At 44.7% G+C, this 24,458-nt stretch overlaps 1 protein-coding gene across 3 annotated transcripts in view; it reads right to left on the reverse strand.

The window, feature by feature from the left end:
• cfap43 (cilia and flagella associated protein 43) overlaps positions 1 to 24,458 on the reverse strand; it is a 120,614-nt gene that overhangs the window by 7,664 nt on the left and 88,492 nt on the right. For 2 of the 3 annotated variants that reach the window (XM_043712886.1, XM_043712888.1), the window contains 11 exons: positions 23,145 to 23,270; positions 21,277 to 21,396; positions 19,314 to 19,421; positions 15,321 to 15,407; positions 8,660 to 8,748; positions 6,724 to 6,922; positions 4,223 to 4,335; positions 3,512 to 3,674; positions 2,180 to 2,344; positions 1,667 to 1,747; positions 723 to 876 (listed from right to left, as the gene is read on the reverse strand). In XM_043712886.1, coding sequence (XP_043568821.1) covers positions 723 to 876; positions 1,667 to 1,747; positions 2,180 to 2,344; positions 3,512 to 3,674; positions 4,223 to 4,335; positions 6,724 to 6,922; positions 8,660 to 8,748; positions 15,321 to 15,407; positions 19,314 to 19,421; positions 21,277 to 21,396; positions 23,145 to 23,270 — 1,405 coding nt within the window. The remainder of the gene's footprint in view (positions 1 to 722; positions 877 to 1,666; positions 1,748 to 2,179; positions 2,345 to 3,511; positions 3,675 to 4,222; positions 4,336 to 6,723; positions 6,923 to 8,659; positions 8,749 to 15,320; positions 15,408 to 19,313; positions 19,422 to 21,276; positions 21,397 to 23,144; positions 23,271 to 24,458) is intronic. The other variant, XM_043712887.1, reaches the window with a different exon arrangement.

Below are 24,458 nucleotides of genomic sequence, written 5' to 3' on the forward strand. Positions count from 1 at the left end.
CCCCTAGCTTATCTCTCCATGCTTCAGGCTCTCTGCCTTTATTCCTGATGAAAGTCTTTTGCCCGAAACGTCGATTTTGCTGAAGCTCCTCGGATGCTGCCTGAATTGCTGTGCTCTTCCAGCACCATTGATCCAGAATCTTGTACTCAATACCCTGTCCAATGAAGGAAAGCATGCCGTATGCTTTCTTGACTCCTCTACTGACCTGCGTTGCCACCTTCAGAGGACAATGGCCCTGAACACCCAGATCTCTCTGTACATTAATTTTCCCCAGGACTTTTCCATTTAGTGTACAGATCGCTCTGGAATTGCATCTTCCAAAATGCATCACCTCGCATATGTCCGGATTGAATCCATCTGCCGTTTCTCTGCCCAACTCTCCAATCTATCTATATTCTGCTGTATTCTCTGACAGTCCACTTCACTATCTGCTACTGCACCAATCTTAGTGCCATCTGCAAACTTGCTAATAACCTTTCCCCAAATCATTTATGTATATCACAAACAACAGTGGTCCCAGCACAGATCCCGTGTGGACACACTGGTCACACATCTCCATTTTGAGAAGCTCCCTTCCATTACTATTCTGTCTCTACTGTTGCCCAACCAGTTCACTATCCATTTAGCTAGGACACCTTATACCCCATGCGACTTCACCTTCTTCATCAGCCTACTAAAGCCCATGTATATGACCAATTCAACAAAATGTTACTTGAACTCACTGATCATCTCCTGGATATTTTGCCTCTCGCTGACAGAAATATGTTGTTCTTTCAACTGCCGATCCATCACTTTCACCTCCCGTTTCAGCTGTGCAATCTGCTTCTCCAGCTCTTTAATGGCCTCCTGTTTCTTTTTGAGAACCTTGCTATGGAACTAAACACAAAGCAATTCATAAAGTTAGACAGTTATCAATTTCTCCTTGATAATTTTGCTAAAATGATGGTTGAGCATATTTATTCATTGGGAAAACATGGAATAATCATCTTGACAGCCATGTGGCCCCTTGATTTGTAAGTCGGTGTTTTTGTTCTGTTTGAGATTCCTCTTGCTCTGCTTTCATTCACTATTCATTATAATTTATTTCCATCTCCCTCACACCTACCGTGCTTTCTCTTAAATGTGTCTCTTCTAATCACTTCCACATTCTCACCACTCCCTGGTGAGGACTTCTCTGAATTCCCTAATAAAAATAGAAATTGCTGGAGAAACTCATCAGTTTGAGTTTTTTTTTCAGATTTCCAGCACCTTCAGTACTTTGTTTTATCTCTCTGAATTCCTTGTTGGGTTTATGATTGTTTTACTTTTGGACCTTAGTTTTGGATTCAACCACAAGTAGAAACACCTTTTGGTACATAAAACCTTTGTGACCTTTAAAGAGTTCATCAGGTCAATCTGATTTCTCTTGCAAGATATGACCTCTTTAGTATCAGATTTAGGTGAATGTGCTTCATTCAATGACAATGAAAATTGAGCTGTTGAGGATCCAGGGAGACTCCTCCATTTATGGGCTTTGTTTTTGTACCTCCATTGCTTCTTCTAATTGAATAGCACCATTTGAAGTTATTCTCTTAACCACCCAACAGAGGGAACTTTGAGGGTTTAGGAATTAGTGCCCCACCATCCCTGAGACAGCATATAGCAGATTTAATCAGGTATCAATTACCTTCTCCTGACCTTGAACTGAGCGTTCCATTCCCATAATGTTTGCATTGATTTGAGAATCATAATTCGCCTCCCTTAGATACTAGGAAAGAAAAATACAGTGTTAGTCTTGAAAAGGGAAAAACATTCATTGTCATCACTGATACCTGTTTTTTTTGTTGCAAGAGAATGGATGTGCTATTCCTCTTTTAGACACAGAACTTAGTTTCTCCCTTGCTTCCTTGGTCTTTCCTATTAAAAGCAATGCTGAGGAGGGCCTCACATCTGCAAAGTAAGACTAGACTGCCACTGCTCAAGAATTTCGGCAGCTCCAGTAGAATTTGCCTGACGGGTCAGACCGAATTCAGATACCTGGGGGTCACCCTGTCAGGAGAACCTTTTCCTTTTCCCCTGAGTTCCCTGTCAAGAGAGCTTCCCTATTCCCCTTGGATTTTCATCAAGAGATTTTCCCCATTCCCAGAGTTTCTCTATATCTTAGGCAGGTCAGTTTCATTGGGATGGTGTTAGCCCTTACCATCTGTGCTTGTTTGCTGATCTTAAATTTCAGGATGTCTCGGATCTTGTTGTGCAAGTCATCCATTTGCATCAACATCTTCTGGCATTCCCACTCCACCTGAACAATTTTCTTCCTGAAGTCTTTGCATTCCACCATACTGGCCACCTTCTTTTCTCCTAATAACTGGATATCAATGAATAAACAATGGTCATACAGCAATTCTAACACTGACATTCAGCCAGATTACAAAGTGTAAATGAGGATGCCCCTAATCAATCTCAAAACATCTCTCCCTCCCAACACAGCCCACTTTCCAACTTTATTGCCCCATTCTTACTGGAGACATTCTAGTTAAAATCCCCATTAAATCAGATCCATCCTCTGAGATATCTCTTCTTTTTCCCTTTCATTGAAATTCATGCTTTTTAAAATGCCACTTAGATTGCTTTTTTTCTTTCTCTTCTAACTCAAAGTTTTATTAGTTTTCTAACTGAGTCCCTTAGCTAATTCTAAGTTGACATCTCAATTTTCCCTCCTAATTTCCTAAGTCCTGAATAATCATTTGAAGCATTCTCATCCTTCCAAGACCCAGTTATTATTTCTATGTTCAATTTATCTGCTCACTCTCAGTTTAGCCTTGGACAAAGCTTTCAAATAATCTTCTTTCTAGTTTCTTTTCTGTGAACCACAGGAACTTTGAGTCCACTGGCAGGAATATTTCATAATTATGGTCTAAATTACTTCAGTTCGAACAACCTGAGGATTTCTGAAGATTCCAAACTTTCTTGGCTTAGAAGCTTCATAGACAAGAAAGCATTTCTGCTGTGGTGACTGGAGCCCCTTGAGCTGAACTAAACATTGTCGTCCTTCTACTCAGAGAAAAACTGTTCTCTTCTGAATTGAACTTTGGGTTCATCTGAACTAAAATTTGGAGCCTTCTATTCTGAATTAATAACTAAATGAGTTATCTTGATGTGTTTATTTGACTTGTTATAAACACAGCAGTATGAACATTGAATCTACTAACACCACAGACAGCTGCAAGGCAGTTGGCTGAAGATACTTGCATTCTTAGAAATGTATTTAAGATCACTGTCCAAATGACTAGACTTATTAAAAAATTCTTAACACGACTAAACAAAACCCATCTGCTCTATTTATGACTTACAACATAAAGTCCAAATTCAAAAATAATGATAATATGTATTTGAGTTTCCAGTAAACCCTAGCAAGGTGCTTATTCTGGTGACGAGTCTGGCCTCAAGTTCATGGTTTATGTCTCACAGAACATGGGACACATCTTTCTAAACTTGCAGAGAAAAAGTGAAATGAGTCAGTCTGGCTCCTTACCTGAATGGTGCTGTTCAGATCCTCCACGACGCCTTTATGTAGGAAAATGGAATTGGAATAGTCAGGAATGAAGTCACTGCTCGTCACCTCCACTTGGCCTTGTTTCAACACAAGTTGCACCATCAGATTCAGCTGAAATTGTGACTTGATTTCACGGAGACTGCTTACAGTGAGGGGTAGAAAGAGCACAACTTTAAACTCTGGCCACATCATAGGCCATTCAAAAGGTTACTTACTTCTAGGAACTTTCCCCACAATTAAAATAAAAGGACCTCATTTCTATAGCACCTTCCCCAACCTCAGCACATCCCAAAGTGCTTTACAATCAATTATGCATTTTTCTGAAGTTTGGATACAGTTGTATTATAGGAAACAGAACAACCAATGTTCACATAGCAAACTCCCACAGACACAACATGATAATTATCCAGTTTATCTGTTTCAGTGCTTTCCTGGGGGTTAACTATTAGTTCCTTAACATCAGGAAGAACATCTTTGATCTCCAAATAATGGCCGTAGGATCTTATACACCCGTCAACGAGCGGAGATTCCTCAGGTGTGTCAATACATGTTATAGGTTTAAATATACAGACTGCAGCTTGAACCCAAAGTCTCTTGATTGAGGTGCCAATATAAGGGTGGCCAGTGATGTTTTTTCCCTTTTTCAGAAATTCCCTGACTGCCAAACACTTAAAGTAAAGTGGGACTGACTTGTTGAGTTCCTGGATCAAATTGTTGATTTGTTGCCCATTATTTTCATCCTCCTCCATCCTCCTTTGAAGAAACATCTGCATCTCTGCCAGAGTCACAGCCTTGAACCTCACCTGAGAAAGAAGCAGACACGTGAACCTCAGGCTTTAATAGAAAAATCTAAAACCAAGAATCTCAGTTGCCACTGCCTTTGGTGCAGGAGCAAGTGCCTTTTATCCACCAGTGTAGGTAGGGCTCTGACCTTGGCAGTTGCCTATCACACAAAAATCACAGCACTTCCAGTTCACAGTCCTGATTAGATAACATTACAAGCTGACAATCAGACTTTCCTTCAAAGGGAAAGGATGGCAATCACATTTTGGACAATCTGAGATAGCAGGAGGCTTTGCAAGGAAGAAGAAAATAGAGACCATTCAGCCCCTCAAAGCCTGTTTCACTGTTCAGTTAGATCTTGGCAGATCTGTATCTCAACTCCATTAACTTGCTTTGGTTCTATAACTCTTCATGGCCTTATCCAACAAGAATCTCAGCCCATGAACTTAATGAGGTAAATTGTGAGGTTATCCATTTTGGTAGAAGGAACAGTTGTGCAGAGAATTTCGTTAATGGTAAGAGATTAGAAAGTACAGATGCACAAAGCGTGTTCTTATTGATAAATCACTGAAGGCTGAAATGCAGCTAGCTATCAAGAAAGCTAATGGAATGTTAGCCTTTATTGCGAGATGATTGAGCACAGGATTAGCTACACTATGCTTCAATTGTATAGGAGCCTGGTTGAACTGTACCTGGGGTACTGCATACAGTTTTGGTCTCCTTGCCTTACCTTAGATATTATTGCTATTGGTGGGAGTGCAATGACTGTTCATAAGATTTGCTCCCAAGATAGTAGAACTATCCTATGGAAAAGGATTGAAGAAACTGGGCCTTTATTCTTTAGAGTTTCTAAGAATGAGGGAGATGTCAATGAAAGTTGCAAAATATTCAAAGGGATAGCGAGTTTCACCTGGTTGGGTAATGTTGGACCAGGGGATACAATTTCAATGTATTGTTATGGACCAGACCAGAACCCCTCAAAGCATTTCAAAAAAGCAGCTCAGACCCTAACTTTGCTAGTTGTTTTAAGCAGGTGTAACACAGATATTCCAGGAGGGATGCAGTTGGTCAAACATTTAGTTTAAACAAAACTATTTATTTACAAGAGTACCAAATGAAACACAAACAAGAGAGAATAGAATACAGAATAAAGTAACCTATCCAAAAACCTGACAGATCAACCCAACTTAATGATACTGTTCCAAATACTTGCAACAATCCCCATAAACACCCCTTGACACAAAAGGTAAAATCAGGAAAGGTCTTACAGGAAAGGTGTCAGAGAGAGAGAGAGGAGGATCAGCCTGGACCTTTTTTTTTGGGTCCGGCAGCGTTTACAACTGCCTGACTGCTTTCACTGAATTTCCAGACCAAACCAAACCAGAGAAAAGCTGAGCTGGGAAAACTGGCCACTCTCTTTTCATTGTACATGTGTTTTTTCTTTAAACTTGAAAGCCCTTTTCATGAGGAAGTATCTGTTAGCTACAATCAAATTGGCCCTGAAACCCACCCAAGCCCAGACCTTTCAGAACCTGTGTCTCTACGACTTCTCTGGGGTAAAAAAAGCCAACCTTGTTAAAGGAGCATCATCATCACAAGGGGGAAGCCATTTAGGAGTGAAATTGGGAGAATTTTACACAAGCTGAAAGATCGGTCTTTGAGTTTGTTAACAGTCGTGATTAACAGATTAGTGAATATCAATGATGTGAAGAGACATGGGGATAGTGTGGGGAAACAGGCATTGAAACGGATGATCAGCTATGATTGTATTAAATGGAGGAGCTGCTCAATGGACTGAATGGCCTACTCCTGCTCCTATGTTCTCATGTCATCATTCTCATAAGACCACCCTCTTTTCCAGATTTGCACTTCCTTCTGTGTGAAAGAAGTACTTCCTGACTTTAATCTTAACATTCTTGCCTCTTGTTCCACATCAGAGGAAATAATTTTCATCTATCTACTTGAATCCTTTTATCTTCTTAAGCACCTCAATTAGGTTACCTCTTAAACTTTTACTTTTCTCTCATCTATGGCCAGATTGCTGAGGAAAACTCAAAACTCTATTAAACTCAAGGGAATGAAAGCTTTGTCTGTGGAACTGCAGTTGATAATTTAACTTGTTTCAACCCAGCATCATGTTGGAGAATTTGCAGTGTATTTGCATTTGATAAATTACTCTGAACTTACCCAGTTTTATCCTCTTAGAGGATTGGAACTGGGCTGAATTACCTGCTTGCCATGTAGACACATTCAGTGAGGTATCAGGTGAGCTAGCTGACTTGCCTACCTGTGGACCTCCCACTAGGAGTTCAGTCAGCTCAAGTATTTGGCACCACTTAAATCACAAATTGAACACACCTATCGTGAGCAGAACTAAGTAAGCCCAGACAGAGGAACCTCTCTTTCACCTGATTTTCACTCTCTATTTTTTTTCTCCTACTTTCACAGAACCGATTCCACACAGCTGGGTCCAGGTTCTCGGGTTTGAAATCAAGTGAATCTAAATCCAACATGGCAGCCAGGAAACTGGCATGACTGTCATCGACTGACTGCGATTGGTCCTCAAAAGGGTTGGCTGTTGCCACTTGGATCCTTTGCAATTGTACCCTAAACAGAATGAGAAAATATACTTTAGAAACTGGGTTAACAGATAGAAACCATAGGCCCCAGACACACCCTTGCAGGGAGCAGCATCAAAGCCAATTGGATTACTCCCAAACAGATCATACCCTCATTCAATGAGTTATCTGAAAATTGAGACTTCACAAACCACAACACAACATGTCAATGTATAGTCAGGGCAGATAAAAGTGAGCTGTCCTGGTCTGTTGGCAGTTTGTGTAGCACTCACTGGGCAGTGTTGTTCTGTGTGTGTAGAGTCACTCACTGGGCAGTGTTTTGCTGTATGTGTGGAGTCACTCACTGGGCAGTGTTATGCTGTATGTGTAGAGTCACTCACTGGGCAGTGTTATGCTGTGTGTGTGGGGTCACTCACTGGGCAGTGTTGTGCTGTGTGTGTAGAATCACTCACTGGGCAGTGTTGTTCTGTGTGTGTAGAGTCACTCACTGGGCAGTGTTGTGCTGTATGTGTGGAGTCACTCACTGGGCAGTGTTATGCTGTATGTGTGGAGTCACTCACTGGGCAGTGTTGTGCTGTGTGTGGGGTCACTCTCTGGGCAGTGTTGTGCTGTGTGTGGGGTCACTCACTGGGCAGTGTTGTGCTGTGTGTGTAGAGTCACTCACTGGGCAGTGTTGTGCTGTGTATGTGAGGTCACTCACTGGGCAGTGTTGTGCTGTGTGTTTGGGGTCACTCTCTGGGGCAGTGTTGTGCTGTGTGTTTGGGGTCACTCTCTGGGCAGTGTTGTGCTGTATGTGGAGTCACTCTCTGGGCAGTGTTGTGCTGTGTGTGGGGGGTCGCTCACTGGGCAGTGTTGTGCTGTGTGTGTGGGTTCACTCACTGGGCAGTGTTATGCTGTGTGTGTAGAGTCACTCACTGGGCAGTATTGTGCTGTCTGTGGAGTCACTCACTGGGCAGTGTTGTGCTGTCTGTGGAGTCACTCAATGGGCAGTGTTATGCTGTGTGTGTAGAGTCACTCACTGGGCAGTGTTGTGCTGTGTATTTGGGATCACTCACTGGGCAGTGTTGTGCTGTATGTCGAGTCACTCTCTGGGCAGTGTTGTGCTGTGTGTGTGGGGTCGCTCACTGGGCAGTGTTGTGCTGTGTGTGTAGAGTCATTCACTGGGCAGTGTTGTGCTTTATGTTTGGGGTCACTCTGGGCAGTGTTGTGCTGTGTGTGTGGGGTCACTCACTGGGCAGTGTTGTGCTGTATGTTTGGGGTCACTCACTGGGCAGTGTTATGCTGTGTGTGTAGAGTCACTCACTGGGCAGTGTTATGCTGTGTGTATGGGGTCACTCACTGGGCAGTGTTGTGCTGAGTGTGCGGAGTCACTCACTGGGCAGTGTTGTGCTGAGTGTGCGGAGTCACTCACTGGGCAGTGTTATGCTGTGTGTTTGGGGTCACTCTCTGGGCAGTGTTGTGCTGTGTGTGTGGGGTCACTCACTGGGCAGTGTTGTGCTGTATGTTTGGGGTCACTCTCTGGGCAGTGTTGTGCTGTGTGTGGGGTCACTCACTGGGCAGTGTTGTGCTGTGTATGTGGAGTCACTCACTGGGCAGTGTTGTGCTGTATGTTTGGGGTCACTCTCTGGGCAGTGTTGTGCTGTGTGTGGGGTCACTCACTGGGCAGTGTTATGCTGTGTGTGTGGAGTCACTCTCTGGGCAGTGTTGTGCTGTGTATGTGGAGTCACTCAGTGGGCAGTGTTGTGCTGTATATGGAGTCACTCACTTGGGTCTGCGTTTGTATAATTTATAAAGTTGGTCAACCATTGTAGCAGAGACATCAGAGAACTCCTTCCTGAATCCACGATCTAGGAGCTGAGGTGAAACAAGAATAGATTCTGTATTAGAAAGAAAGTTAAAGCAGACAAGGATGGGTGCTCCCTGACCCACAGGTAGAATCCCAAAGCTCACAGGGCAATTGATCCTGAATGCCACAGCTATTGTGAACTAGAACCGAGTTGCATAATATAGGAGTCACAGAGCCCCTGATCAGGACACCGGGTTCCCTGTACTTCCCTGCTCATCAGTTAGTACAGCCACAAGTAGCTTTGTGGCTGGTAAACACAGTTGCAATTGAACAAGATCTCATGGTCCTTGCTTCCCAAAATTGTGTGATCCCTAAGGCCAATTTTGAACAAACCTTACCTCAACCCTAGTCACAAATTTGTTCACTCTTTAAACACATGTCCATCCACTAATCCCAGTATTGTGTACATCCAAATCTGTGTTGTCCATTCTCTAATTACAATATTGTTCATGCTATAAACCCAGTGTTGTCCACTCCCTGTACCAAGTGTTGTTCATTCTCTAAACCCAGAGTTATTCATTCCCTGACCCCAGTGTTGTCCACTCCCTGTACCCAGTGTTGTCCACTCCCTGTACCCAGTGTTGTCCACTCCCTAAACCCAGTGTTGTCCACTCCCTAAATCCAGTGTTGTTCACTCCCTAAATCCAGTATTGTCCACTCCCTGTACCCAGTGTTGTCCACTCCATAAACCCAGTGTTGTTCACTCCCTGTACCCATTGTTGTTCACTCCCTGTACCCAGTTTTGATCATTCCCTGGACCCAGTGTTGTCCATTCCCTAAACCCAGTGTTGTTCACTCCCTGTACCCAGTGTTGTCCACTCCCTGTACCCAGTGTTGTTCACTCCCTGTACTCAGTGTTGTCCATTCCCTGGACCCAGTGTTGTTCACTCCCTGTACCCAGTGTTGTCCACTACCTGTACCTAGTGTTGTCCACTCCCTGTACCCAGTGTTGTCCACTCCCTGTACCCAGTTTTGATCATTCCCTGGACCCAGTGTTGTCCACTCCCTAAACCCAGTGTTGTCCACTCCCTAAACCCAGTGTTGTCCACTCCCTAAACCCAGTGTTGTTCACTCCCTGTACCCAGTGTTGTCCACTCCTTGTACCCAGTGTTGTTCACTCCCTGTACTCAGTGTTATCCATTCCCTGGACCCAGTGTTGTTCACTCCCTGTACCCAGTGTTGTCCACTACCTGTACCTAGTGTTGTCCACTCCCTGTACCCAGTGTTGTCCACTCCCTGTACCCAGTGTTGTACACTCCCTGTTCCCAGTGTTGTTCACTCCCTGTACCGTGTTGTCCACTCCCTAAACACAGTGTTGTCCACTCCCTGTACCCAGTGTTGTCCACTCCCTGTACCCAGTGTTGTTCACTCCCTGTACCCAGTGTGGTTCACTCCCTGTACCCAGTGTTGTCCATTCTCTGGACCCAGTGTTGTTCACTCGCTGTATCCAGTGTTGTCCATTCCCTGGACCCAGTGTTGTTCACTCCCTGTACCCAGTGTTGTCCACTATCTGTACCCAGTGTTGTTCACTCCCTGTACCCAGCATTGTCCATTCCCTGGACCCAGTGTTGTTCACTCCCTGTACCGTGTTGTCCACTCCATAAACCCAGTGTTGTCCACTCCCTAAACCCAGTGTTGTCCACTCCCTAAACCCAGTGTGGTTCACTCCCTGTACCCAGTGTTGTCCATTCCCTGGACCCAGTGTTGTCCATTCCCTGGACCGAGTGTTGTTCACTCCCTGTACACAGTGTTGTCCACTCCCTAAACCCAGTGTTGTCCACTCCCTGTACCCAGTGTTGTCCATTCCCTGGACCCTGTGTTGTTCACTCCCTGTACCCAGTGTTGTCCACTCCCTGTACCCAGTGTTGTCCACTCAATAAACCCAGTGTTGTTCACTCCCTGTACCCAGTGTTGTCCACTCCCTGTACCCAGTGTTGTTCACTCCCTGTACCCAGTGTTGTCCACTACCTGTACCGAGTGTTGTCCACTCCCTGTACCCAGTATTGTCCACTCCCTAAACCCAGTGTTGTTCATTCCCTGTACCCAGTGTAGTTCACTCCCTGTACCCAGTGTTCACACCCTGTACCCAGTGTTGACCACTCTCTGTACGCAGTGTTCACTCCCTGTACCCAGTGTTGTTCATTCCCTGTACCCAGTGTTGTCCACTCCCAGTACCCAGTGTTGTTCACTCCCTGTACCCAGTATTGTCCACTCCCTGTACCCAGTGTTATCCACTCCCTGTACCCAGTGTTGTCCACCCCCTGTACCCAGTGTTGTTCATTCCCTGTACCCATTGTTGTTCACTCCCTGTACCCAGTGTTGTCCATTCCCTAAACCCAGTGTTGTCCACTCCCTAAACCCAGTGTTGTCCACTCCCTAAACCCAGTGTTGTTCACTCCCTAAACCCAGTGTTGGCCACTCCCTGTACCCAGTGTTGTCCATTCCCTGGACCCAGTGCTGTTCACTCCCTGTACCCAGTGTTGTCCACTACCTGTACCGAGTGTTGTCCACTCCCTGTACCCAGTGTTGTTCACTCCCTGTACCCAGTGTTGTCCACTCCCTGTTCCCAGTGTTGTTCACTCTCTGTACCGTGTTGTCCACTCCCTAAACACAGTATTGTCCACTCCCTGTACCCAGTGTTGTTCACTCCCTGTACCGTGTTGTCCACTCCATAAACCCAGTGTTGTCCACTCCCTAAACCCAGTGTTGTCCACTCCCTAAACCCAGTGTCGTTCACTCCCTGTACCCAGTGTTGTCCACTACCTGTACCCAGTGTTGTTCACTCCCTGTACCCAGTGTTGTTTACTCCCTGTACCCAGCGTTGTCCATTCCCTGGACTCAGTGTTGTTCACTCCCTGTACCGTGTTGTCCACTCCCTAAACCCAGTGTTGTACACTCCCTAAACCCAGTGTTGTCCACTCCCTAAACCCAATGTGGTTCACTCCCTGTACCCAGTGTTGTCCATTCCCTGGACCCAGTGTTGTTCACTCCCTGTACCCAGCGTTGTCCATTCCCTGGATCCAGTGTTGTTCACTCCCTGTACTCAGTGTTGTCCACTCCCTGTACCCAGTGTTGTCCACTCCCTGTACCCAGTGTTGTTCACTCCCTGTACCGTGTTGTTCACTCCCTGTAGCCAGTGTTGTCCACTCCCTAAACGCAGTGTTGTTCACTCCCTGAACCCACTGTTGTCCACTCCCTGTACCCAGTGTTGTCGACTCCTTGTACCCAGTGTTGTCCACTACCTGTACCCCGTGTTCACTCCCTGCACCCAGTGTTGTCCATTCCCTGTACCTAGTGTTGTCCACTCCCTGTACCCAGTGTTTACGCCCTGTACCGTGTTGATCACTCCCTGTACCCAGTGTGGTCCACTCCCTGTACCCAGTGTTGTTCACTCCCTGTACCGTGTTGTTCACTCCCTGTACCCAGTGTTGTTCACTCCCTGTGCCGTGTTGTTCACTCCCTGTACCCAGTGTTGTTCACTCCCTGTACCTAGTGTTGTCCACTCCCTGTACCGTGTTGTTCACTCCCTGTACCCAGTGTTGTCCACTCCCCATACCCAGTGTTGTTCACTCCCTGTACCCAGTGTTGTCCACTCCCTTACCCAGTGTTGTTCACTCCCTGTACCCAGTGTTGTCCACTCCCTGTACCCATTGTTGTCCACTCCCTAAACCCAGTGTTGTTTACTCCCTGAACCCAGTGTTGTTCACTCCCTGTATCCAGTGTTGTCCACTCCCTGTACCCAGTGTTGTTGACTCCCTGGACCCAGTGTTGTCCACTCCGTAAACCAAGTATTGCCCACTCCCTGTACCCAGTGTTGTCCACTCCCTGTACCCAGTGTTGTTCACTCCCTGTACCCATTGTTGTTCACTCCCTGTACCCAGTGTTGTTCATTTCCTGGACCCAGTGTTGTCCATTCCCTGGACCCAGAGTTGTCCATTCCCTAAACCCAGTGTTGTCCACTCCCTAAACCAGTGTTGTTCACTCCCTGTACCCAGTGTTGTCCACTACCTGTACCGAGTGTTGTTCACTCCCTGTACCCAGTGTTGTTCACTCCCTGTACCCAGTGTTGTCCATTTCCTGGACCCAGTGTTGTTCACTCCCTGTACCCAGTGTTGTCCACTCCCTGAACCCAGTGTTGTCCACTGCCTAAACCCAGTGTTGTTCACTCCCTGTACCCAGTGTTGTTCACTCCCTGTACCGTGTTGTCCACTCCCTAAACCCAGTGTTGTCCACTCCATAAACCCAGTGTTGTCCACTCCCTAAACCCAGTGTGGTTCACTCTCTGTACCCAGTGTTGTCCATTCCCTGGACCCAGTGTTGTTCACTCCCTGTACCCAGTGTTGTTCATTCCCTGGACCCAATGTTGTTCACTCCCTGTACCCAGTGTTGTCCACTACCTGTACCCAGTGTTGTTCACTCCCTGTACCGTGTTGTCCACTCCCTGTACCCAGTGTTGTCCACTCCTTGTACCCAGTGTTGTCCACTCCCTATACCCAGTGTTCACTCCCTGTACCGTGTTGTTCGCTCCCTGTACCCAGTGTTGTTCACTTCCTGGACACAGTGTTGTCTACTCCCTGTACCCAGTGTTCACTCCCTGTACCCAGTGTTCACTCCCTGTACCGTGTTGTTCACTCCTTGTACCCAGTGTTGTCCACTCCCTAAACCCAGTGTTGTCCATTCCCTGTACCCAGTGTTGTCCACTCCCTAAACCCAGTGTTGTCCACTCCCTGTACCCAGTGTTGTCCACTCCCTAAACCCAGTGTTGTTCATTCCCTGGACCCAGTGTTGTCCATTCCCTGTACCCAGTGTTCACCCCCTGTAGTGTTGTTCACTCCCTGTACCCAGTGTTCACTCCCTGTACCCAGTGTTGTCCATTCCCTGTACCCAGTGTTGTTCACTCCCTGTACCCAGTGTTGTTCACTCCCGGTACCCAGTGTTGTTCGCTCCCTGTACCCAGTGTTGTCCACTCCCTTACCGAGTGTTGTTCACTCCCTGTACCCAGTGTTGTCCACTCCCTGTACCCAGTGTTCACTCCCTGTACTGTTGTTCACTCCCTGTACCCAGTGTTCACTCCCTGTACCCAGTGTTGTCCATTCCCTGTACCCAGTGTTGTTCACTCCCTGTACCCAGTGTTGTTCACTCCCTGTACCCAGTGTTGTTCGCTCCCTGTACCCAGTGTTGTCCACTCCCCGTACCCAGTGTTGTTCACTCCCGGTACCCAGTGTTGTTCGCTCCCTGTACCCAGTGTTGTCCACTCCCCGTACCGAGTGTTGTTCACTCCCTGTACCCAGTGTTGTCCACTCCCTTACCGAGTGTTGTTCACTCCCTGTACCCAGTGTTGTCCACTCCCTGTACCCAGTGTTCTCCACTCCCTAAACCCAGTATTGTCCACTCCCTGTACCCAGTGTTATCCACTCCCCGTACCCAGTGTTGTTCACTCCCTGTACCCAGTGTTGTTCATCCCTGTACCCAGTGTTGTCCACTCCCTGTCCCCAGTGTTGTTCACTCCCTGTACCCAGTGTTGTCCACTCCCTAAACCCAGTATTGTCCCCTGCCTGTACTCAGTGATATCCACTCCCTGTACCCAGTGTTGTCCACTCCCTGTGCCCAGTGTTGTTCACTCCCTGTACCCAGTGTTGTCCACTACCTGTACCCAGTGTTGTTCACTCCCTGTACCGTGTTCTTCACTCCCTGTACCCAGTGTTGTCCACTCCCTAAGCCCAGTGTTGTCCACTCCCTAAACCCAGTGTTGTCCACTCCCTGTACCCAGTGTTGTTCCCTCCCTGTACCCATTGTTGTTCACTCCCTGTACCCAGTGTTGTTCATTCCATGGACCCAGAGTTGTCCATTCCCTATACTCAGTGTTGTCCACTCCCTAAACCCAGTGTTGTCCACTTCCTGAACCCAGTGTTGTTCACTCCCTGTACCCAGTGTTGTTCACTCCCTGTACCCATTGTTGTTCACTCGCTGTACCCAGTGTAGTCCATTCCCTGGACCCACTGTTGTTCACTCCCTGTACCCAGTGTTGTCTACTACTGTACCGAGTGTTGTCCACTCCCTATATCCAGTGTTGTCCACTCCCTGTACTGTGTTGTCCACTCCCTAAACCCAGTGTTGTCCACTTCCTGAACCCAGTGTTGTACACTCCCTGTACCCAGTGTTGTTCATCCCTGTACCCAGTGTTGTCCACTCCCTGTCCCCAGTGTTGTTCACTCCCTGTACCCAGTGTTGTCCACTCCCTAAACCCAGTGTTGTTCACTCCCTGTACCCAGTGTTGTCCACTCTCTGTACCCAGTGTTGTCCACTCCCTAAACCCAGTGTTGTTCATTCCTTGTACCCAGAGTTGTCCACTCCATGTACCCAGTGTTGTCCACTCACTGTATCCAGAGTTGTTGACTCCCTAAACCCAGTGTTGCCTGCTCCCTGCATCAAAGTTGACCACTCCCTAAACACCAGCACCTCCACATCATGACTCCCTAAACCTCACATTGTTTTCTCTCCTCTCTGTGTTCTGCAATCCCTGCTCCTAGTACCTGACATGCTCTAATCCCAATGAAACAAGAAATGTTAATTATTTTACTCTGTCCTCAGCCACCAGATCATCGTAGCTTTCTCGGAATCGGTCCACCATCACTTTCATGCTCTGTGTCATCTGAGACTTTACTGCCTGTCATGTTGAAAGAACAGGGTCAATACTGGAAAGATCATGCAAACACTACAACGAATTCACCTACATAACACCAATAACTTGTCCTCTTTGAACCAATATTGTAATGTGATAAAAGTGACAGTTCAGTTAAATGATAATAAACCCATCAATCCAGTGATCACACAATGGTACGGGTTCTCTTATGTGGAAAGGTTGGTCAGGCTGGGCCTGTATCCATTGAATTTAGAAGAATCAGAGCAGGTCTAACTAAAATCGTGAGGAGATTGGACAAGGTGAATGCTGAAATAACATTTCCCTTCTGGGAGAGACTAGAACTAGGGTTTAAACTAAAACAGCTGATAAAGAAAGGCATCCCCTATTTAAGACGGAGATGCAGACAAATTAGAGAATAGTCAGTTTTTATAACTCTCTGCCCCAGAGAGGGGTAGAGACCAGGTCTCTGAATCTTTTTATGACAGAGACTTCTTGACTAATAAGTGAGCCAAAGGCGATCAGGGATAGCTGGGAATGTTGATTTGAAGTTACAATCAGATCAATGTTGTTGAACGGTGGAGCAGGTTTGAAGGGCCAAGTGCCTGCTAGGTTCTGATGTATAGGACGGGAGTTGGTCCAGGGGTACAGGGTACAGGAGTAAGGTTCTAAACCATAGGTGGCAGGTGTTTATGACCATAACATGGGAGGGTGAGGTGAAGAGGGGCTATAAGATAAGATTATTTCTAAGGTTCCACCATATTCATAACAATACTCTTTTAAAAAACTATAATCTTAAAAGTCGTTTATAAAACAGATATGATTCTAAACATTTAGCAAGTCAAGCTCCCCATACTCCCTGTTGACAGAAAATTCAGTGAACACTGTCATCCAGTTTCCTAGCTCAGGGTGACAAAACATTGTTGAAACTTTATTGCTGGAACAGCACAGCAGGTCAGGCAGCATCCAGGGAACAGGAGATTCGACGTTTCGGGCACAGGCCCTTCTTCAGGAATGAGCAGAGAGTGTTCAGCAGGAGAAGATAAAAGGTAGGGAGGAGGGACTTGGAGGAGGGGCGTTGGAAATGTGATAGGTGGAGATTAAACAAATGACTTATTTGTCTGACAGATGTTGTGCTTTGAAAAATATTTGCATGCTTCAGCAAAGCACTCAGATTTTATTGGCCAACCAGTCACCCAGCTTTTCTGCTCCTTCCCTCTTTGTCAGCTGGAACTCAGTCAGTCACATTTGCTTGTAAAGTCAGGCTCATTTGGGAATTAAAACACAACAGCGAATGCTGGAGATTGGAAACAAAACAGAAATTTCTGCAGAGACTCTGCTGATATGGTAGCATCTGTGAGAAGAAAGGACAGGAGTGGGAATTTGTGCTTGGAGTCCGAGGAGATAGGAGAGGTGCTAAATGAATATTTTTCATTAGTATTTACACTGGAAAGAGACAATGTTGTTGAGGAGAACACTGAGGTACAGGCTATTAGATGAGATGGGACTGAGGTTCGTAAGGAGGAGGTGTTAGCAATTCTGGAAAGTGTGAAAATAGATAAGTCCCCTGGGCCGGATGTGATTTATCCTCAGATTCTCTGGGAAGCCAGGAAGGAGATTGCAGAACATTTGGCTTTGATCTTTATGTCGTCATTGTCGACAGAAATTGTGCCAGAAGACTGGAAGATAGCAAATGTTGTCCCCTTGTTCAAGAAGGGGAGTAGAGACAACTTTGGTAATTATAGAGCAGTGAGCCTTACTTCAGTTGTGGGTAAAGTGCTGGAAAGAATTATAAGATATAGGATTTATTATTAACTAGAAAGGAACAATTTGATTAGGGATAGTCAACACAGTTTTGTGAAGGGCAGGTCGTGCCTCGCAAAGCTTATTGAGATGGTTGAGAAGATGAATGAGGGTATAGTGGTTGATGTGGTGTACATGGATTTCAGTAAAGCGTTTGATAAGGTTCCCCATGGTAAGCTGTTGCAGTAAATATGGAGGTATGGGATTGAGGGTGATTTAGTGGTATGAATCAGAAATTGGTTAGCTGAAAGAAGACAGAGAGTGGTGGTGGCAAATGTTCATCCTGGTGTTCAGTTATTAGTGGTATACCATAAGGATCTGTTTAGGGGCCACTGCTGTTTGTCATTTTTATACATGACCTGGATGATGGCGTAGAAGGATGGGTTAGTAAATTTACAAATGACTCTAAGGTCGGTCGAGCTGTGGACAGTGCTGAAGGATATTGCTGCTTACAGAGGGACATAGATAAGCTGCAGAGTTGGGCTGAAAGGTGGCAAATGGAGTTTAATGCAGAAAAGTGTGAGGTGATTCATTTTGGAAGAAGTAACAGTAATACAGAGTACTGGGGTAATGGTAAGGTTCTTGCAGTGTGGATGAGCAGAAAGATCTCCGTGTCCATGTACATAGATCCCTGAAAGTTGCCACCCAGGTTAATAGGATTGTTAAGAAGGCATATGAACCATGGGGTTATGTTGCAGCTGTAGGAAACTATGGTGTGGCCGCACTTGGAGTATTGCGTACAGTTCTGGTTACCACATTATAGGAAGGATGTGTAAGTTTTGGAAAAGATGCAGAGGAGATTTATGAGGATATTGTCTGGTATGGAAGGAAGGTCTTCTGAGGAAAGACTGAGTGACCTGAGGCTGTTTTCGTTAGAAGGAAGAGGTTGAGAGGTGACTTAATAGAGATGTGAAAGATGATCAGAGGATTAGATAGTGTTAGCAGAGAGAGACGTTTTCCTCGGATAGTGATGGCTAGCATGAGAGGACATAGCTTTAAATTGAGCGGTGATAGATATAGGACAGATGTCAGAGGGGTAGTTTCTTTACTCAGAGAGTAGTAATGGCGTGAAACTCCCTGCCTGCAACTGTAGTAGACTCACCGACTTTAATGTCTTTTTAAATGGCCATTGGATAAACATATGGATGATAATGCAACAATGCAGGTTAGTTCAGCTTCAGGCTGGTTTCACAGGTCAGCACAACATTGAGGGTCAGAGAGCCTGGACTGTGCTGTAATGTTCTGTGTTCTTTGAAAGCAAGATAATATTTCGAGTCTGGCGATTCTTCATCAGAACTGTTAACAGCTCAGGAAAGGTGGTAATATATTGAAGTGACGTTTGTGGGAAGGGGTTGGTCTTGCACAAGGTGACTTACTTGCCGATTTACTTCCTCCAACCTCAGTATCCAAGGCCTCAGGCACACCTTCCAGGTGAAGCAGCAGCTTACCTGCACTTCTCTCAACTCATTTATTTCATTCACTGCTCAGAATGTGGTCTCCTGTATATCGGGGGAGATGAAACACAGATTTGATGACCGCTTTGCTGAACACCTACACTCTGTCTGTAAAACATGACCCAGAGTTTCCCACTGCCTCCACTTCAACACACCACTGTGTTCCTACACCAACATTTCTGTCCCAGATCTGTTGCAGTGTTCCTTAACGCAAGTTCAAAGAACAACACTTCATTTTCCACCTTCTCCTGCTGAACACTCTCTGCTCATTCCTGAAGAAGGGCCTGTGCCCGAAACGTCGAATCTCCTGTTCCCTGGATGCTGCCTGACCTGCTGTGCTGTTCCAGCAATAAAGTTTCAACTTTGATCTCCAGCATCTGCAGACCTCACTTTCTCCTCCGTGAAACATTGCCTTTGATCTCCAGCATCTGCAGACCTCACTTTCTCCTCCGTGACAAAACATTGCCCCTTTTATCCCAATCTACTGTCACCTTGTGATCAACTATAGAATTGCAGCTGTGCAGTTTCAAACTACAGTACAATTGTAGTCCTAGAATTAAACAGTAACGGACAGAGAGGTCAATGACGAAAATTAAGAGTCAGTTCTCTACAAAATGGACAGTTATTCTTTGTCAATAATATGCATTTAGGATCTACTTCTGTTCATATTTTGTACCATGAAATCCTTCTGCTCCTCAAGTATGTAATTGATTTGAGCATTCCTGTTTTGTATTTCTTCCTCTATCCTCAATGAGAAGACCAGATTGCAAATCTTCAGTTCCTCCTGTGGGTAAAATACCAGTCATTACTACCCCATAACAATCATATTGTATTATGCTTCTGCAATTACCAGAATGTTTCTTAACACTACAACCAGCAACAGTTTAACTCAGTGGCACTGTCACCTCTATTCTGAAGGTTAAAGGTACAAGCTGCAGTCCAGGACATCACCATGTGAAGAAATGCTTTCCCCTGCACATTCTTGGAACCAGAACAGTGTCCAACAGTCAGTTCATGAAGGAAAACAGCAAAAATTAATCCTTTTGAATTCAGTTTTGGATTAACTCTTGAGTGAGACATTACAATTACCAATATTGTATAACCAAAATCCATGGTGCCCTGCCAGCAGATCTTCATGCGCTCAAACACTCAGTCTGTGCTCTCCACCCTTATATTCATAACTGTAATTCATACAATTAACATAGAGCTTCCTCTGACTGATCAAACACATTCACGACAGGTACAGATTAGATACAGAATAAAATTCCCTCTACCCTTTTAAACTGAAAGTAACTTTTTCAACACTGGCCCCATCCAATACTCCTAGGACAGGGACAGCATGGGGTTAGATACACAGTAAAACTCAGTCTGCAGTGTTGCCATCAAACACTAAAGAAAGGGTACAGCATGAGATGAAAAACTGAGTAAAGTTCCCACTACACTGGCCATTTTCCAAGGTCATGTTCATCATAGGGTTAGACATTCATTAAATTACTCTCTGCACTGTCCCCATCAAACACTCGTAGGACAGGGAGCAGCACTGGCTTAGATACAGAGTAAAACACACTCTACTCTTTTAAACTGAAAGGGAAATACTCTCTACACTGTCCCCATAAAATACTCCTAGAATAGAGAGAGCACTGGGTTAGATTTAGAGTATTTCTCCCTCTATTCTTTTGAAATGAAGGTAAACTGAAAGTAAAGCTCCCCTGATACTGTCCCCATCAAACACTCCCAGGACAGGGATAGCATGGTGTTAGATAAAGCTCCCTCTACACTTTTAACCTGAAAGTAAAATCCTCTCAACCTTATTCCCATCAAACACTCGCAGGACAGATGCAGAATAGGGTTAGATACAGAATAAACATTCTCTGTACTGTCCACATCAAACACTCCCAGGACAGGTACATCACAGGTTAGACACAGAGTAAAGCTCTCTTTACTTTATTAACATAGAAAGTAAAGCTCCTTCCACATGGTTCCCAGCAAACACTCCCACGAAGGGAACAGGACAGGGTTAGGTACATGGTAAAGCTACCCCTACTCTTTTAAACTAAAAGTAAGGCTCTCTTGACCCTGCCTCCATTAAACACTACCAGGACAGGAATGGCATAGTGTTAGATGCAGAGTAAAGCACTCTGTACTCTTAAACTGAAAGGGAAATTACCTCTACACTGTCCCCATTAAACACTCCCAGGTCAGGTACAGTACAGGGTTAAATACAGAGTAAAGCATCTTCTACTCTTTTAAATGGAGAATAAACGTCCACCATGTGGTTACCGTCAAACACTCTGAGGATAGGCATGGGGTTAAATACAGAGCAAAGATCCCTCTACTCTTTAAAACTGAACAGAAAATTGACTTTAGACTGTCTCCATTAAACATTCCCAGGACAGATACAGCATGGGTTAAAAACAAAGGGAAGTTCTCTCTACACAGTCTCCATCAAACAATCCCAGGAGAAGTACTGTATGGGATTAGATGAAGATTAAAGATGTTTATATTGTCCTATTGCTAGTTTGGTTGAAGCTGTAATTGGGCAGAGAGTGGTTTGATATGAAGTGTGGAGCTGATGTTGAATGGTCCTGGGTTAGGCTGACTTAGTGATGGCAGAGAATGAGAGATTTGTGAGGACTTACCTGGTAGATGATCATTTCAGTTCTCACTTTTTTTTCAAACAGTTTGTTCATAATGTCATCAAAATTGCTTCTGCTTTCAGCAACTGAACTCTGCAATTTCTTCAGCTCGGACTCCAGTGTCTGTGAAACATGAGAAATCAGTTCACCCATAGCTTGAAAGAACATGTCAACTACAACCATATAAACAATTCATACAGAAACACTCACACATATATGTACATCCATACATATACACACACATTGATATTTGTGATGGGTGAATGGTGCTTGGTGTGAGGTAGGACCATAATGACTGGTTAGGGATTAAGATTGTTCTTCATGCAATCCAACCTCATGACCATCTCCCATAACACCTCCACAGTTTTTGATTTGTCACAGCCCTTCTCTTGACATTTGCTACTGGATGATCAGAAACTCAAGAATAACTAAGTCATTGCATTCAATACTTGCCACAACTCTGGTCTCTAGCTACTAACTCCATCTGTCTCCTGGTAGTTATCAGAGACGGATCCATTTGTGGTGACTTAATTGAATTTTTCTTTATCTTTTCATGTGGCTGTCAATGGCAGGCCAGCAGCTGTTTCCCATTCCAAACTAACCGAGAACTGAGTGGCTTACTTGGGTATTTCAGAGGGCTGAGGGACTGGAGTCACATGTAGCCCAAGTAAGGATAGCAGGTAAAAGGGTGAATCAGTTGCAACAATCAGTGACAATTTCACTATTACTGAGACTATTTTCAATTACAGAATTTTTATTAACTGACTTTAAATTTCACCAGCTGTTGTATTGGGGTTTGATAATGTCCCCAGACCAGTAGCCTAGGTCACCAGATTTATGATCCAGGGACATTACCACAACACCACTGTTGCCTCCATACAATCACTCCATCACCAAGAGTAGCACCTCCCACTTCTGTACAATTACTTGTGTGTGACGGTCTCAGCCCTTCTGCTACTGAAACTCTCTTCCATGCCTTTACTACCTTTAAACAAGACTATTTCATGGGCTAAGTAAAACCAGGAAAGCTGGGATGCTGTAAGTCTGAAATAAAAACAGAAATTGCTGGAAAAGCTCAGCAGGTCTAGCAGCATCTGTGGAGAGAAATCAGAGTTAACATTTTGGGTCCAGTGACCCTCCCTCAGAACCCTTCTGAGGACAGATCCAAAATATTAACTCTGATTTGTCTCCACAGATGTGGACAGACCTTCTGAGTTTTTCCAGCAATTTCTGTCTTTATTTCATGGTCGACATGTATTTGAGTAAATCTAAATAGTTATTACTGCTGTCCTACCTCACACCAAGCACCATTCACCCATCACAAATATCAACCCTTAATAAAACAAAGTTGCTATTTTAAAAAAATTATCAGCTGGCTTTTAAATCTCCTCATGGCTTTCCCCTGCCCTGCTTCTGTAATCACCTTAAAAAAAATTGAGCATTTCAAGATCTCAGTGTACCTCTAATTCCAACTTTGTCAGCATTCCTGGATGTTAATCGCTTCATCACTGTGCTTTCAGCAAGCTGCGTCCAAAGGTCTGGAATTCCTTCCTAAATCTCTCCAGTTCTATTTCCTCCTCCTTAAAATTCTCCATAAGACCAACCCCTTTTTGACCAAGATATTGGTCACCTGTCCTAATATATCTTTATGTGGATCCTGTCTAAATTCTGTTTGTCAGTGCTCCATTGAAACTTCTTGGGCTATTTTATTGCATTATAGGTGCTATGCGAACGCTCAATATGCAGAAATGCTGTACATCACAACTCTCACAGAAAATTCTGAGGAGAGGGAGTTTTAACACAGATGACAAATCCCTGGGCCTAAACAAGGGTCTGCTGTTCTACTCCATCAGCATCCTGTGTTCATTTACCTTCCGATATTTGTCCTTCTCCTCATTTAATTCCTGCTCTTTGATGGCATATTCTTTAGCTTGTTTGATCTGCTCCTCAGTCCATTCAAATTCAGGTTTGTCCATGAAATACGGTACAGGAATTTCCTGAAAGGAACCGATAAAAAAAGCAGAGGTAGGACATTAAAAACTGGTGGCAGAGAATCCCTTTGGCCTGATTCTATCTGTTTGAGATAAAGTGTGGAATCACAGGAAAGCAGGTAGCTAGCTGCCTGGTGGGCATTTTTCTGCATCTCTCTTGATTGGCTAAGTGGTTTAACTCAGATAGATGTTATTGCAGCTGAAACAGTGCAGTTAGGAAATTCACGTTTAAAATATTTAATATATAAATATACTAATTAAACAGAATAGAGGTAGTGCTGCAGCTGTAGTAAGTGGGGGCTGGTGAACTCTGATGCAATCCACGGTGACCACATCTGAAGCAAGTGTTGCCTGCTTGAGGAAATGCAGCTCAGAGTTGATGAGTCGGAGTCTGAGCTGCAGACACTGCAAGGGAGGGGAAGAGTTACATTGCCAATGTGCTTCAGTAGCCATCATACCCTGAGGCTAGATTAATTACATCAAATTTGGTTCATGGTCAGGGGCAGGTGGATGTGACTGACTGAGGCAGATTTTGGAAGCCTGGAAACAAGAAGCATCTCTCACCATCTCTGTCTCTGAGTGAAAAAGAAAAAACTTGACGTCTCTGAAAAGAAAGTATTCTAATACAATAAAATATCTGTGCCCACCCAATCAGCTATTAAATCAAAGATTGCCAATTGTTCTGTGTCACTAAAAAGTCTAAAGAACTGATCTGACTCTCAAACTTCAAAATTTGTTTTTCCCTTTCCATATTTTTCCACCCACAACATTTCTGTTACAGAATTGGTTTTTGTCTGTCATATCTGTGAATGAATGTGTGTGTATTTTGGAGTTTTAAACAGTACAGTTTAATTGCATTGTAGTAAGGAATAAGCTATTTTTATTTGCCATGTTATAAACAATACATTTGTTTACAGTAAATGAGTTATTTTCCTGTTATTGACAAAACCTGGTGTGAATTGCAGTCAGTCAGGCAGACTGGTCATTTTGGTGGTCTGATTCGGATTTTATATATTTTGGAGTAGCTTGTGAAACAGTGGAGAGCAATTATCACATTCTTCACAGGTAGGTCATAGCACTGGCACAACTCTTTCACTCTCCCCTTTTGGTAAGTTGCACCAGAGTAGCTTAAGCACTGTTCTAAGTCTGGTCTCTGTGCTGGAGCCATGCACATAATTGGGTGGCATGGTGGCT

The sequence above is a fragment of the Chiloscyllium plagiosum genome, chromosome 22, assembly GCF_004010195.1.
Source record: "Chiloscyllium plagiosum isolate BGI_BamShark_2017 chromosome 22, ASM401019v2, whole genome shotgun sequence".
Classification (NCBI taxonomy): Eukaryota; Metazoa; Chordata; class Chondrichthyes; order Orectolobiformes; family Hemiscylliidae; genus Chiloscyllium; species Chiloscyllium plagiosum.